We start from the raw sequence: 16,409 nt of genomic DNA, 5'->3' as shown, positions 1-16,409 counted from the left end.
ACTTCCAAAATATTCAAACTGTTTAAAAATACAACCTATAATATTCAACAGGCAATTTTCAGTCCATTTTATTTCGCTTTGCAAATTCGCTTCCACAAATTCAGTGGTTCAAATTCGACAGTAAATTCAACGGAACTGCAGGAAAAGCAGTAGATTACCGAGATACTCTCCATCTGCTGTTAGTCAACCTCACCAGCAGGAGGTGCAAAAGCGCTTGTTGTTGACGAAGACCAGCAACAGTTAGAGCAAGCCATTCATTCATAAAACTCATTTAACAGCAATGCAAGTGTATTTGTGATTATTATGACGGCGGTTTTATGTTAAATTCAGTGTCTTCACGGTTACTTTTCCTGTGTAGCCTACAAGCATCTTTCTCTACCGTGAACAAGATTATAATGTTATTCCCCGATGCGGATATACAGATCCAATGTTACATTTTTGAGGTTGACATATATTTCTCTTGGTTGTTTAGTTGCCTTAACTTTATATTGTGGCGATGTGCTGCATGCAAGCTATTAGGGTTTCCCTCAATACTTAAGGATTCCCCAGCTGGACATATAAAACGCTTAACGTATAGCTTAATGGACTAATTACAGTGATATAAAAGACCAAACTCGCAGGCAAGCAGATTGACTCAGAATAACGCGCAAAGTTTAATGCTGAGCGTTTCCCAGTGATAAAGTTGGCTTGACGTTGGACATTCGCACATTTAGGGACCGTCTCTAAAGTGTACACGACTTTGGTATACACGTTTCTAACTTCAATAGCATTTGAATAGAACGACTTACAGTCATAAAACCAACTGTAAAGTGTTCATGTAGTGTCAGGCATAATGCGCACCCTTTGGATTTTTGATATTTATTCAAATAAATTAAAGTTTGCTATTGAAGTTAGAAACGTGTATGCCAATGTTTTATGCAACTTTTGAGACGGTCCCTAAATGTGCGAATGTCCTATGTCAAGCCAATTTTACATTTATTAGGCTACATTTAGTCATTTATTTAGCAGACGCTTTTATCCAAAGCGATTTACAGTTAAACTAACAATAGGAGGACAACAATATGCAAGTGCTATGACTCTTCCCAGTTTAAGCTAATGCAATACATAGCCTACTATACTATATATATATATATATATATATATATATATATATATATATATATATATATATAGTATATATATATATATTTTCATAGCATGAAACTTTGCGCGTTACGTTCATATTCTTAGTCCATCTAGCCTATATAGTAGCCTACAGCCTACATCCCCAATAAGGTGCGAGTTTGGTCTTTTATATCACTGTATTAGTCCATAAACTACGTTAAGCGTTTTGTCCCGACAGAAGGGGAATCCTCGAGTGTGAGGTATTGAGGGAAACCGATTATAATCCTGTTCATGTAGAGAAAGCTGATGACATGTAGGCTACACAGGGAAAGTAACAATGAAGTTATTGAATGAAACATAAACACAGCTTCTGTGTCTTTATCATCTTTTCCGCATATACTGACACAGATAATCATTTTCATTTTATGAATGAATGGCTTGCTCTAACTGTTGCTGGTCTTCGTCAACAACAAGCGCTTTTGCACCACCTGCTGGTGAGGTTGACTAACAGCAGATGGAGAGTATCTCGGTAATCTACTGCTTTTCCTGCAGTTCCGTTGAATTTACTGTCGAATTTGAACCACTGAATTTGTGGAAGCGAATTTGCAAAGCGAAATAAAATGGACCGAAAATTGCCTGTTGAATATTATAGGTTGTATTTTTAAACAGTTTGAATATTTTGGAAGTGAAATATGAAAGGTGAATATGGATTATTGAATTTTTAATAATGAAAATGTGTTTGAAATGTTTTTAATTGAAATATTCACAGCTTAAATATTCAACCATGTTGAATTTCAGCCCATAAAAATGCAAGCCCTAAAAATACAATGCATTAAAATGCAAGCATGGTTAATGCAATGCCTATTTTTTTTCAAGTAGTGCAATTCAACAGGCCTTTTGTTTCAAAAACATTTGACATTATTTTACTTCCATATTGGCTGTTCTGATGTCACACCTAAACTCCTAAACTCAGGATCAAAGCCTGAGTTGACAGAGAAAGTTGATGATCAGGGCTGCGTTCAGCCCCGACAAAACGTTGCGCACCGTTTTGAACTTGAACGTGCCCCAGCATCAAGGTAGGCCTACCAACAAAGCCTGGTTGGATCGGTTTGGTTTTGTCAACTCGTAACTAATCCTGTAACACTGAGTTTGTTCAACTACCATCATGGTACAGGCCCCTGGGGAGGAAATAATAAGAGCAACAAACAAACATACACATTTCATATCCTACCTGTTCCAACTTCCACATGTTCCTCGATACTCTACAAGGGCTGTTACACATGAAAATTACTCACGCCCCATCTTAATGCTGTTTCACATCGCCCTCTACTGGACAGGTGACACTAACGTATACCTTCTCTCTCTAATGGAGAGTCCTTCTTCGGTTTTATGGCGGGTGGCATCAACGTTAGGGTGAATTATCTTCATCTATTGTGTTTAAGTGTGGACCAATTTACTCATTTCATAAAAATAAAAAAAAACTACTTAAATCTAAATTCTCTTAATTAGCTCTGTTTTCTTCAAATAATGAAATACACTCTCTGCTCCATAAGTAATATATTTTTAAGCTTTAGTTTTTCCACTCCCACCTTTCTAAGTTTTCTCTTCAGTATTTCTCGTTCATACTTTTGACAGACACAAATAACATGCAGCATAGCCCTACTCCTCTATTCCACAGAGCTCACATAATCCTGTTGGACGTTTATTTTCTAATTTTAAAGTTGTATTAAGCTTGATGCTTAATTAATTTGTTCATATATTTCCATTGTACACTATAGGCTGTATATTTATTTCCATTTCGGAGCCCTCAGTTATGCTTCGGTAACACAGTGATAGTGCGTTAAAGGTGGACTCAATTCCCCTCATTAGAAACGCAATTGGGTGATTCTTAGACTATGGGCACTTTTATGTACTTTGGTCATATTTTTAAAAATACATACAATTTTGGACAAAATCCTCTTTCTTTTTCAAACTAACAATAAAACCTCCTTAAAAACTTTTTACTACCTTTCTATTATGATTTTTTCATACTTTTCAACCTCCTTATAGGTGTCAAAATCACTGTTTTATCCTTGTCGCACACCAGACTTTTTAACTTCAACAATGAAAATACAGTTTAAAAGTATGACTTATCTGGTAACTATTAATATACCTAAATTAAGCACTAGTAAAATAATTAAAATACATTATAGTATTTAATGTGAGACCACCATCAATATTACTTTTTATACAAAATATAGCTGTCGCACAGTATTGGTGTCATTTCCACCACAACACTGTAATGTCCCTTTAAAAAGTTTGTGTGAAAGATTGTTTAGGTGGTTTCTATGGAAATGTTCAGAGACATCAGAGCACATGTTGGACATGGAGGCAATTTAAAATTTTCATCAAGAACAAAATAAGAAAAATCAAGGTAAATATTGCTTGATCAGTTAATATATTTATTCTACGTCATTTCCAAACATGCTGTACCTTCAAGGGTGTTTTTAAAAAGTTAAAAATTTTAAGTTAAATAAGAGTATTTTACATACATGAAATGCTAAGTATTAATTCAAAGCTAATCAGTGAAGCTATCTTCCATTTTTTCACAAAAAACTACAGAAATGTCATTTCCACCACAGTCATTTCCACCACACTGCCCTCTGTGGTGGAAATGACAGCATGTGGTGGAAACATGCTGTACCTTCAAGGGTGTTTTTAAAAAGTAAAAAAAAAAAAGTTAAATAAGAGTATTTTGCATGCATGAAATGCTGAGTATTAATTCAAAGCTGATCAGTGAAGCTATCTTCCCTTTTTTCACAAAAAACTACAGAAATGTCATTTCCACCACACTGCCCTCTGTGGTGGAAATGACAGCATGTGGTGGAAATGACATTTATGATTACAAAGTACAATTGATATGGATTGCAAGAGTAGATTGACTTTGTGAATTGAGTTTACTGAGTGTGATGAGTTTAAGAGTTTTTCAAATAAATATTTCTCTAAATATTACTGTTTCTCTACATTCACGTTAATTCATTGTCATTTCCACCACCACCCTGTCATTTCCATCACCACACACATTTTTTAAAAACATTTAAAAAGTTCTCATCACACATTAAAAATGTATCCACAATTTACAAGATCATGCTCTACTTAATATAAAAATTCAAGTTATTTATTTTCTAATAAGCTCTTGCCCTAACCAATATTAAATTTCAGAGTGTGACAGGTGTACAGTTCACCATTTGGTCCTTAGGGCAGTTAATTTATCTCATTGACAAATGTATAATTATTGTACATTGTGGAAAAACTGATAAAACTAGTTACAAAAATGATCTTAGACAATTCTTGAGTGGCATAAGTTATTCTGTTTTTAAATAACAGCTGTATATAGAGATGTGGTGGAAATTACATTTGTTCATTGCAGGTCGGAAAAAATGTAAAATATTAACAATTTCTCTTGTAATTTAAGTTTGTCCTCTTACAGACCTTAAAACTAGACAAATTATTTAAACTTATGAGACTGTGCTACGTGACTTTTGAACAAGTTTTTTTTATTCAACTTCACAAGCCTAAAAGTGCCCCTAGTTGAAGAAACGCCCAATTACATTTTTTTAAATAAAAACATGTTCTGAGAAACAGTTTTAAATTAGCAGCCTATAAGTTTTGAGATCGCATAACAATTTAGAGATGGGTCGTTTGTGAACAATTCGGTACACGTTGTTCAACTGTGCCAAATTTGGAACGAAAACGTGACCTTAGGTCTACTGTTAGGGTAAAGGCTAATGTTGCTCATTACTTACCTCAAATGTCCCTTGTGAATATTTTATTTATATTGATTGCATTTTATGTTGCAACGGAAGAGAGTAAAGGTGCAGACACATTTGCGAAATTTCAGTGAAATTACATGGGCAAAAAGGTCAATTCTAACGACGTAATGTATGAAGCTCAGACAGAAGTCACTTTCTGTTGGTCAATACTTCGTTTCAACATAAAATGCAATCAATATAAATAAAATATTCACAAAGGACATTTGAGGTAGTAAAAAGTTCCAACAGCTTCGTTTTCTGCCAGGGTTCTTTTTTCCTCGCTTCCGGTAAGATGGTCCAGGCACTTGATTTTCAGGTCTGGAAGAGGTTTTCATTCCTGTTCAAACTAGTTTTTCAGCATACTATGTCAAGATCCCTGCAAAGTACACATTTTACTGTTATGAAAGTGATAATTGGGAAAATAATTTCCTCAGCCTTGTGACGTTCCAAATATATTTGTACGTATAAAAAGCAGATCTCAGGCATAATGCAACCCCAGTCACTATTCACTTTCATTGCATGAAACACAAGCAGGGGGAAAAAATGCGCAATAACATTCATGAATCCATTCTTATCTACACTCGTCTCATTAAATTCAATGCATCCGTTTATGTATTCTGTTGAGCTCCAAAAACGTCTAAGAAAAGATCCAAAGTAGCAAATGAATCCAGAACTCATGTGTTGTTAGGCTATACAAAGTCTTAGTTAGATTATGTTACTTTAAATGTGTAATGTAAAGGATTGCGTTACTAACTGCAGTTTTCATCATGTAATTTGAAATCAGTAATGGATTACAATTTGTAAGTAATCTACCCAGCACTGCTGACAAACATCCTCGTCGATAGAATTGAGCCTTCAGCACATGTGGCTGCCCAAATTCATGCATTATCCCTTGTGCTAAATCTACTCAAAGCCTAGCAAAGCAGCACAGCTCTGGGCAGGTCACAGGCCACAAGGGCTCTGCGCTGACCTGGAGGATCAACAACAAAGCCTTTGAGTGGGCATCTAATGCCTTATTTAGTCTCCTCATCTGTGCACCTTTTGCACAGACCAACTGCTTCCTGTCTGATGGGAGGGGAAAGGATGGGGGGGGGGGGAATGCTGTAAGCAAGACACTGATCTGTTTTCGCAGGCCAGCCGCAAACACCTTTGTTCAAACACTTTTCCTCTTTCCCTCTCTCTCTCTTATCGTCTTTCTCTTTCACTCTGAGGTAGATTAACTCTCTCATCCTTTGATCCCCCCATTTTAATTCCCTACAGCTGAGAGAGGGAGTGTGGCCAGATTGTTTCAGATCTTGATTCACATTTTGTCAGTTGGAAAAAGTGGGAAAACTTGGCTCGTTCAAGGGCATACTGAAATTGTTAGGGGGGATAATTATTAGGAGGGAAAATAAAATAAATGCATTGCTGTGATATCAGTTATTCTATAATACATTTCATTTCCATTGATGATAATTATACTCTAAAAACTTTCTTTGCAGAAATCATATTTTATCCATTAAGGGAAAGCATACAATCTCACACAAAGATTGTGTGCACCCTATAATTAAGTTTGCTTAAAATGTATTTATTTATTTATTTATTTATTTGCAGTGTCTGCTTTTGAAATGGTGAGTGATTCTTCTGTTCAAAAAAATGAAAAAAGTCAACTTATATAAAATGTATTTCTAAAATCTAAATACTTCTTTGAGTTTAAATAGAATTTTCTTTAATTTTAGAAAAAAATCTTATATCTGCAAAGTTCTGTCAACTTTAGCACAAACCGAATAACCCCCTGCAACTAGTTTATTACAACAGCAGGTGACCAGCATAATATATAATATCGTTGGTGGGTTGAGACCATTGAAAAAATTTAGATGGTGAAATGCTGAGAGGTTAAAGAAAACAAGTCCACTCATTTTGGAGTCTCTTGGCAGACGTATAATCAAAGAAATTGACGTAGGTTCAATTTCATCTCTATTAAAAGCTCCATTCCCCCCAGTTTGGAGTGCAACAGGGCTCTAGTGTTCATCATATCAGAGAGCAGTATATAGATAAGTGGACCCTCTATGAAAATCAATAGATATGTGGGAAAGTGACAGCAAGAAAAAGAGATTAAAAGAGAGAGAGTGTGCTAAGTGTGTGGGTTGTTCTTCCCTCCAAACAAAAGGCTAGCTAACAGACAGATGCTGTAGAACATTAGTATGGTAGTGCTACTTGTATTGTGTTCTTCCTTTAATTGCTTCAGCTTATTTTCATTTGTATGCAGCATTGAATACAAGTGTCTACTAAATAAATAAATGGAATTGTAAATTTAAAAGATAAGGCTACCATATACGCTTTGCATTAAAAAGAAATTCTTCACTGTGAGTTTGTGGTTCCTGAAGTAATAGTCTGTACCAGTGTATTTATAATATTTCTATGGAAATAGAACAAGAAAATACACTGTTAAAAATTTGCTGTAGTAATGCAGCTGTTTGCCAGTAACTTACTGTAGATTTAAATCGATGTTATTTACTGGCAACAGTTTGCTCAAAGTTAAATGAACATTAAACATTAACAAGTCTTTGTCTTTACAGAATAAAACTATAAAATAACAACCTAATGCAAAGCATTCTGGGAACCAGAAATCTTCATCAACCTTTTTCTGTTTTTTTCCTTCAGATTTTGGTTTCCAGAATGCTTTGCATGAGGCTGTTATTTTAGTTTTATTCTGTAAAGATAAAGACTTGTTAATGTTTAATGTTCATTTAACTTTGAACAAACTGTTGCCAGTAAATAACATCAATTTAAATCTACAGTAAGTTACTGGCAAGTAGCTGCCAATAATACTGTCATTTCTACAGATTTTTTTAACAGTGTAACTTTCAATGAAATGCTAATGTGTTCAAACTCATCTCCATTTGTTTCCTTCATAGATCTTTATTCCCTGAAAAAAGACATGCACTGATCAATTACACCAATACAGCAGCTACAGCCAATAGAAGAAATCATCACAAGTAGGCCGACAATAGATGTTAAAGGGATAGTTCACCTAAAAATGAAAATTAGCCCTTGATTTACTCACCCTGAAGCCATCCTAGCTATATATGACATTCTTCTTTCAGACAAATACAATTAGAGTTATATTAAAAAATGTCCTGGCTCTTCCAAGCCTTATAATGGGAGTCAATGGGTATATTTTTTTTGGAAGTACATCAAAGCGCATCCATCCATGATAAAAGTGCTCGAAATGGCTCTGCGGGGGTTAATAAAGGCCTTCTGAAGTGAAGCGATACGTTTGTGTAAGAAAAATATCCGTATTTAAAACTTTATCGACTAAATAGCTTCCAGCAGACGGCCATATGCAAGTCGACCTACGCCAAAAGAGTAACCCTTGACGATGTATGACGTGAGAGTAGCGTACTCTCGCAGTTCAAACAAACGGCTGGGCAATGACGTTCGTCATTACGATGTGCGTCAAGTTCAAGGGTTGTTCTTTTGGCGTTAAGTCGACTTGCGTAGGCCGTCTGCCGGAAGCTAGTTATTTTAGTTTTAAATATGGATTTTTTTTTTACACGAACACATCCATTCACTTCAGAAGGCCTTTATTAACCCCCGCAGAGCCGTGTTGAGCACTTTTATCATGGATGGATGCACTTTGATGGACTTCCAAAAAAATATACCCATTGACTCCCATTATAAGGCTTGGAAGAGCCAGGACATTTTTTAATATAACTCCGATTGTATTTGTCTGAAAGAAGAATGTCATATACACCTAGGATGGCTTCAGGGTGAGTAAATCATGGGCTAATTTTCATTTTTGGGTGAACTATCCCTTTAACATTTCAACTGAATCTTGTGTAGCACATAATAAACAGATCAAATGAAGTACCAACAAATTATTTTTACATATAACATATTTACATATAAAGCTGATTTTTTAAATTATTTTTTTTATGTTCTTGTAGATTTTTTAATTCAAATTATTTTACTGTCATTCATTGCCTGCATGTTTCAGAATGCTTTTTCTCTCTTCAAATGCTGTATTGTTTTGCAGTTTAGTACAAATGAGGCTTGGGCCAGCTTCTCATTCTTTTGTTTTATTTTTAGGATGTTTACATGTCTATATCTTACAGTTTGGTTATAAATATGTATATCCAACATAACATCAATAACAATAAAAAAAAAATTAAGATGATAAAAACGGAGTGAGAACAAAAGGCATTAGGTTGGATGTTGTACTTTCTGGTCTAATTTATTACATTGTCCTTCAATGTCTTTGTTTTGACTCAAAACAGCATGTGGGTTAAAACCTTATAATCCCAGCATATACATTGTCTGATAGTTATATGGATATACATATAATTTGGTGACAGAATATTGTTTTTATTTTCCCATGACTTGTGAGACATCTGACTGAGGCAGAAAGAATTCTATCCTACTAAACATTCCTGCTCTTCCATAATTTATTCACTTAAATATCATGTTTTGAAATCTGTTTATATCTTTTTGATACCAAACATTGTCTTATCTGTTTAATAATGTTTTGATACCTGAGATTTTTTATTATTATTGTGGGTTCATCGTAGCTGTGTTTTATATAGTAATCTCTTTGTGAAACCAATGCTGATGTTAGCTGGTCCGGATATGCCACTGAAATATTATTCGATGACACCTGAAGCAAAATAGGCTAAGTACATGTTATTTTCTGCTCACAAAGCAGGATGTGTCTCTTGTTTCCCTCTTCACCAGCTCAAACCAACTGTGCTCCATTATTAAAACAATGAAAAAAGATTTCATAACTATAATACAAAGTTCAGTATAACATATCACAAAAAAAGGCATCTTTCCTATTTAGAGCTAGAATGCAATACAACTTGTCACTTTTTGTGAAAGGGTTTTGGATTCCGTGTCTCAAACGTGATGACAACCAGCAACTTTCAAAATCACACGAACAGGACATTTAGATGACCTCAACACATCCAATAGCTCTTATATTTTGCATAAAACAATTTGAGGGATATGCGCTGTTTTTACAGATGCATGGCTCATCTCCTTACTTCAAAATGATCAGATAGTGACACCTTTCTGTCAGGGTCACTATTGTCAAAGATGATTAACAATAAACATACAGTTTGGATTGGTGGTATTGTTCTGTACTGGGCAAGAACTCCATGCAACCTAGCATGGATAAGAGCATGAAGTGCAGCAATAACACTCTTAAGAGTAAACAGAACATAATCAACATGTATTGCAGATATCATTAATGTTCTTAATGACAATAATTGAATGTGACAACACAATATAACTATCTGATTTGAAGAGGAATATCAGGACTGTGGAGGATGGGGGATCAGGCAACAGGATAAAGCTGCTGATAATACTAAATTGACCTTATATGCAGTGATAGGCGTCGTATTCCTATAGGTAGACGTGGATCAGCTGAGAGTCAGCATGACTGGTGTTTTTATATCTGACCAGGAGTAACGTTTCACTTATGAAATCTGAAATGTGGAAACTTGTTCAACGACCTCATTTTGAACGCACACACTGTACTGTAACACTGAATGATAGTGACTTGAACATTGAACATATTGACATCAGCAGTTAATGGGTCAGCCTCCAATGAAGAATTTTTGTGATGAATCACTGGGGTGAACCCTGAGGGTCTTCTAAGGAGATGAGATAATCGGTGGTCTTCTCTGTAACCAGCAATTTGTGCACATCGCAGGATACAGAGCAGTTGGCAATATCCAGACCACAGTCGTCCCTCTGTAGCTTCTCAGTCTCTTCTGAAGCAAAACTGTCTCCTAGTTAAAAAAAAAAAAACAATATATAAGAACTCAGAGGAAGCAGGTGGGTCAGTGACATGACAACTTTTCTTGTCTGAATCTATTCATTTATTCAAAATTACATTCAAAATGCAATTCATACATACAATGACTTACATAGACCTCTATAATTTCTGAATTAAAACAACATTTTTGTTTGATCATTTTGGGGGCATAAAGTAAAAAAAAATAAAAAATCAACAACTGTCCTGATGTCATAATGAAGAAAAAATTCTTAATTTTTCTTTTCTCCGTTATGATATCAGGACACACTAAATTAGTCATGTGGTTATATATATATATATATATATATATATATATATATATATATATATATATATATATATATTTATAATATAATATATAATATTATATATATATATATATATATATATATATATTATTATTTTACTTTTAGAACAACTGAAAGAAATGGCTGTAATTTATGGGAGAAGATAGGAAAGGGGATTATTCTTACCAGCATCTGAAGAGCAAGCGGGACATATTGTTGTTCTGGGACATCCTACAACATGAAGTACCTTTTCATCACCGCAGGTAGAGGTGTCCAAAACCACATAGACCTACATACACACAATGTGTAAATCTACAATACTGTCCAATAAAAGCAAAGAAGTCGCTCACTGAAAAATCAAAAACTGACATTAGGTACAAGCATCTTACCTGTGGAGTGGCTGTTGTCGTCTCAGTGAAACTGTCCTCACTTATGCTTATGTCACCCACATCATCCTCTGAGGGACATGTTCCAAAATGTATTTTAGACCTGATAAACAGCAAAACATTGACATTGTCTGCTTTAGTTATGAAGTCTGTAGATTCAATTACCTCTGAATACATTTCTTTTGTTTGCTTGTTTCTGAAAGGCTAAATGTCAAATTCATTGAACTGGCTCCTTTGAAATGTATTATAGCCACATAACCCTCATATCTATGTAAATAGTAATCTGAGGTGTTTTGATTTTTTCCGTTCATGGATTGGCACCCTGCTAACTGACACCGAGGGCAAAACCAATCTCTGGATCCTGTTGAGTGAGAATGAAATACTTGCAGTGAGACGTGAAGGTATAATAAGTAGCATTATTACAAGCATGTGTATTTGATATGTGTGTCTCACCCCTGCACCTGGGGCAATAATGGGCTTCGGGATAAACCAAACCAGTGTCGTGTTTGTGTGCATGTATGTGAGAGAGTTAAAGTGTGTGGAAAGTTGATATAGATAGAAAAATGGAAGAAAAATAAAATGGAAACACGAGTAACCAAGTGAAAAACGCAATTTTAGACAGAAAAATTGCCACCCATGTAGCTATTAAATAAGGTTATAGATCACTGGGTCCATTTTGGGTCATAGGAATGACCTATTTTGATGTGTAATTGCTGTAGTACAAGCTAAACCAAGCATGTAATTGAAAGCGTGCAACTGCTGCATTGAAGTGCAGGGGCCAGAGGAACCCGACATAAGTATGCTGCTTTAGAAAACACCACACCACGGCTCAATGTCACTAAACCCCCTAAACACAGGCATTGAGAATTAGATACTTAGCCAGGGCGAGGAAAATATCACCCAGCTGTTTTGATGTGTGTGTGTGTTTAAAGTCTTCTGACACATGCTCAAGGGGATGAAAACATCTTTAAATGTTTCATTGGCTTTAGCTCCAGCCTCCTTCCTAATAAACAATTTAATGCCACTTTTACACGCTGTTCACCCGATAAAGCAGGGAAATGAACCCAGACCAGCAGCAATCGAACCATTACAGGTTTTTGATGAAATGGAAAAAGGCTGTTTATCAAGCCATTTTTATCACAGTCTCTATTTTCATCTTGTCCCTTGAATCCACTACAAATCGAAGGCATTAAGATTGAAAATGTGGAGGATGCTTTGGTTTTGTACATTTTTCAATTTTATATTTTTCGCTTTTTCTTGACCATAATACATTATATGGCAGGGTTGTGCACAATCAGAATTGAAGAACTAGTCCCTTTAATTTGAAATGATGAGAACATGAAATTTGAATGCATATGACAGGATGAGGAATTTACTGAATTGCAATAGGCTATGTGCACAAGCGTCGCGACGAACTTCCGCTATTGTCAGTTGTCGGCATATCAGTTTCCGGTTTACGGCCGCTTCATCGGCATCCGCTGTAAACAAACAAGATGAGTGCTGCTGTTGTACGAAATAAAGAGATACTACTATGTGCGTGACACATCTAAGTTTCTAAGAACTGTAGGTGGATCTTACGGCCGTTTCCCACATACTCCGTGTGCAGTGTGTGTGTGCGGTGCAGGAGCAGCACGCGCTATAGTGCTTCATATATGATGCGTTTGCAGTGAATAACTGATTCACGGCTGTACCACAAACACTTACTATTTTTATTTAAAATCCAGAAGTTACGCTGCAACTTTTATTTAATAAAATGTTTTTTTCAGCATTGCGATTCTCTTTGTACACATATAACCTACACTCTTTAATGGACGCATGCACGTTTAAACACAATTTAAACAACGTAGGGCTATTATTCCATGCATTACTTAAGTTGCTCAAGCAAGTGGTCAAATATTTAAATTGACAGCGCATGTTTCGTGGTCAAAATTAACAAAGATTGACATGAAAATGTAGTAATTTCACCATAAATGCATTTAATTAAATAAATTGTAGTCTCATTCGTGGAGGTGGAAAAACAAGTTCTTTGTGACATGCAAGATTTATTTTATTAAAATTTAAATGGAAAAGAAAAGAAAAGGCATGAGAGTCGGCTGTTTTTGTCAATTTACAGTTAAATATTTGACCACTTGCTTGAGCAACTTAAGTAATGCATGGAATAATAGCCCTACGTTGTTTAAATTGTGTTTAAACGTGCATGCGTCCATTAAAGAGTGTAGGTTATATGTGTACAAAGAGAATCGCAATGCTGAAAAAACATTTTATTAAATAAAAGTTGCAGCGTAACTTCTGGATTTTAAATAAAAATAGTAAGTGTTTGTGGTACAGCCGTGAATCAGTTATTCACTGCAAACGCATCATATATGAAGCACTATAGCGCGTGCTGCTCCTGCACCGCACACACACACACACTGCACACGGAGTATGTGGGAAACGGCCGTAAGATCCACCTACAGTTCTTAGAAACTTAGATGTGTCACGCACATAGTAGTATCTCTTTATTTCGTACAACAGCAGCACTCATCTTGTTTGTTTACAGCGGATGCCGATGAAGCGGCCGTAAACCGGAAACTGATATGCCGACAACTGACAATAGCGGAAGTTCGTCGCGACGCTTGTGCACATAGCCTATTCAAAGAAATGTAACACAGATGATGTTTTTCTTGTTCATCTTAAATTATTATATCTATCTACACTGTAAAAAAAATTATATGATCATTAAGTTATGACAACTTATGTGATTACATTGCAATATTCAACTTTTTTTTATAAGTTTTACAATTTTTTTTTTTTAAGTCCGTTTAATGTAATTTAAGTTTAAATCACTTAAACATCCAAGTTCATTGTACTTAAAAATTTAAGGTAGCAACCTTAAATCCGACAATGATATTATTTCTTGAGTCTTGACCAACTTTGCTTTTCTAGTAAAAATAAATAAAATTATACTTCAAAAGTTGTATTAATTACATTTATATTTAATTAAATTTGCTTATTATAATTCAAATTGCAATTCTGTAACCTCTAATCAAGTTCAGGAATTTAATACCTGGAACATACCTGTGTTGTGGTCATGTAGTGAAGATATTATTAGATATTAAGATATTATTTAAGATATTATTATTTCCCCCAAAAACATTAATCATTTAGATTATTTATTCTTTGAAAATCCATTGCCTCCATTACTTAAGAATAAGAGAAATTAATATGTGTGCTATTAACATGTGTCTCTGACCCCTTGATAGCCGTGCCTCTCACCCGTAGCAGTAAGAGATGCAGGCAGCGATGGACAGAAGGGTGATGAAGAGCACAATACACATTGCTATAGTCATATTCCTCCTCTTCTCTTCTTCAGCCTGCTGCAACTCCCACCATTCAAGATCACTGAACTGACAGCGCTCCCCCATGTAACCTAACACACAGCTGCAGCACACACACGCATACAGATCATCATTAAATGCAATATTCATTATTTCAGTCAGTGGACATACAGAACAGAATATAGGAATAAAATGGTCTATGGGATATGCTTAATGTATATCCTTTTTGTCAAGGGCAAATGTTCAATAAAAAGCCAAATGATTTTTAGTACAAGACTGCCATCTACTGCTTGTTAACCACACTTTAAAATTCAGCTTAGCTTAAAGGAAATTGTGGAATATGCAAAAACTGATAATGAGAATATAAAAAAATCAGGTTAAAGTTTCTGTATGACAAAAGCTAGTATATAAGCAAACACTTGCTTGCAGGCATAAGTCTCCATCTCAGGGAAATAGAAGCACACTCCGTCATACAGACAGTACGAGTCGTGAGTGGAAGGACAGCTCTGCATAACATTATTGTGTTGCCATGGCGATGTGACATCAAGTGGACTGCCCGTACTCGGCCAAGAGGAGGCGCCCTTAAACTCCTCTGCAACGAAACAGAGCATGAAAATGAGGTCACTATTATGTTTCATCATACATTTCTACTAAATGTCAGTACATTACTCTTTTGCACAAACTCAGCTTAGCAGGTCCTATCAAATAACTGCTCATGGTATCAAGCCATAATGGCACTTAATACATGAAGCTGAGAAGATACTGTTTCAGTTTAAACATTCAGAAGATGAATCTTATCCTGACAGCTGAATCCAGTGCCTGTGAACCCAGATCGGCATCTACACTGATATGTTCCTACTGCATTCAAACACTCTGCGTTTACACCGCAGTCGTGCATGTCTAATCTGCACTCATCTATATCTGTAAAATACACATAAAGATCTCTGTATTTAGGAAAATATGTAATGTATTTGTATGTATGTATGTATGTATGTATGTGTATGTATTTGTATGTACACACACATATATATATATATATATACGTATATATATATATATATATATATATGTGTATGTATATACAGTGAGGAAAATAAGTATTTGAACACCCTGCTATTTTGCAAGTTCTCCCACTTGGAAATCATGGAGGGGTCTGAAATTGTCATCGTAGGTGCATGTCCACTGTGAGAGACATAATCTTAAAAAAAAAAATCCAGAAATTACAATGTATGATTTTTTAACTATTTATTTGTATGATACAGCTGCAAATAAGTATTTGAACACCTGTCTATCAGCTAGAATTCTGACCCTCAAAGACCTGTTAGTCTGCCTTTAAAATGTCCACCTCCACTCCATTTATTATCCTAAATTAGATGCACCTGTTTGAGGTTGTTAGCTGCATAAAGACACCTGTCCACCCCATACAATCAGTAAGAATCCAACTACTAACATGGCCAAGACCAAAGAGCTGTCCAAAGACACTAGAGACAAAATTGTACACCTCCACAAGGCTGGAAAGGGCTATGGGGAAATTGCCAAGCAGCTTGGTGAAAAAAGGTCCACTGTTGGAGCAATCATTAGAAAATGGAAGAAGCTAAACATGACTGTCAATCTCCCTCGGACTGGGGCTCCATGCAAGATCTCACCTCATGGGGTCTCAATGATCCTAAGAAAGGTGAGAAATCAGCCCAGAACTACACGGGAGGAGCTGGTCAATGACTTGAAAA

General features: G+C 35.5%; 1 protein-coding gene across 1 annotated transcript in view; it reads right to left on the bottom strand.

Annotated features, from left to right (window-relative positions):
• Window positions 1-8,561: 8,561 nt before the first annotated feature.
• Window positions 8,562-16,409, bottom strand: part of egf (epidermal growth factor) — a gene marked incomplete at its 5' end in the record, with an annotated part of 28,761 nt that continues 20,913 nt past the window's right edge. Inside the window, 6 exons of the mRNA XM_084133149.1 lie at window positions 8,562-10,666; window positions 11,166-11,268; window positions 11,369-11,468; window positions 14,621-14,785; window positions 15,100-15,274; window positions 15,481-15,603. Coding sequence (XP_083989275.1) covers window positions 10,503-10,666; window positions 11,166-11,268; window positions 11,369-11,468; window positions 14,621-14,785; window positions 15,100-15,274; window positions 15,481-15,603 — 830 coding nt within the window. The 3' untranslated portion in view covers window positions 8,562-10,502. The remainder of the gene's footprint in view (window positions 10,667-11,165; window positions 11,269-11,368; window positions 11,469-14,620; window positions 14,786-15,099; window positions 15,275-15,480; window positions 15,604-16,409) is intronic.

Source organism: Abramis brama (assembly GCF_963993115.1).
Source record: "Abramis brama genome assembly, chromosome: 13".
In the NCBI taxonomy this organism is placed as follows: Eukaryota; Metazoa; Chordata; class Actinopteri; order Cypriniformes; family Leuciscidae; genus Abramis; species Abramis brama.
The sequence above is the reverse complement of the archived record's forward strand: the minus strand, read 5'-3'. Positions and strand labels throughout refer to the sequence as shown.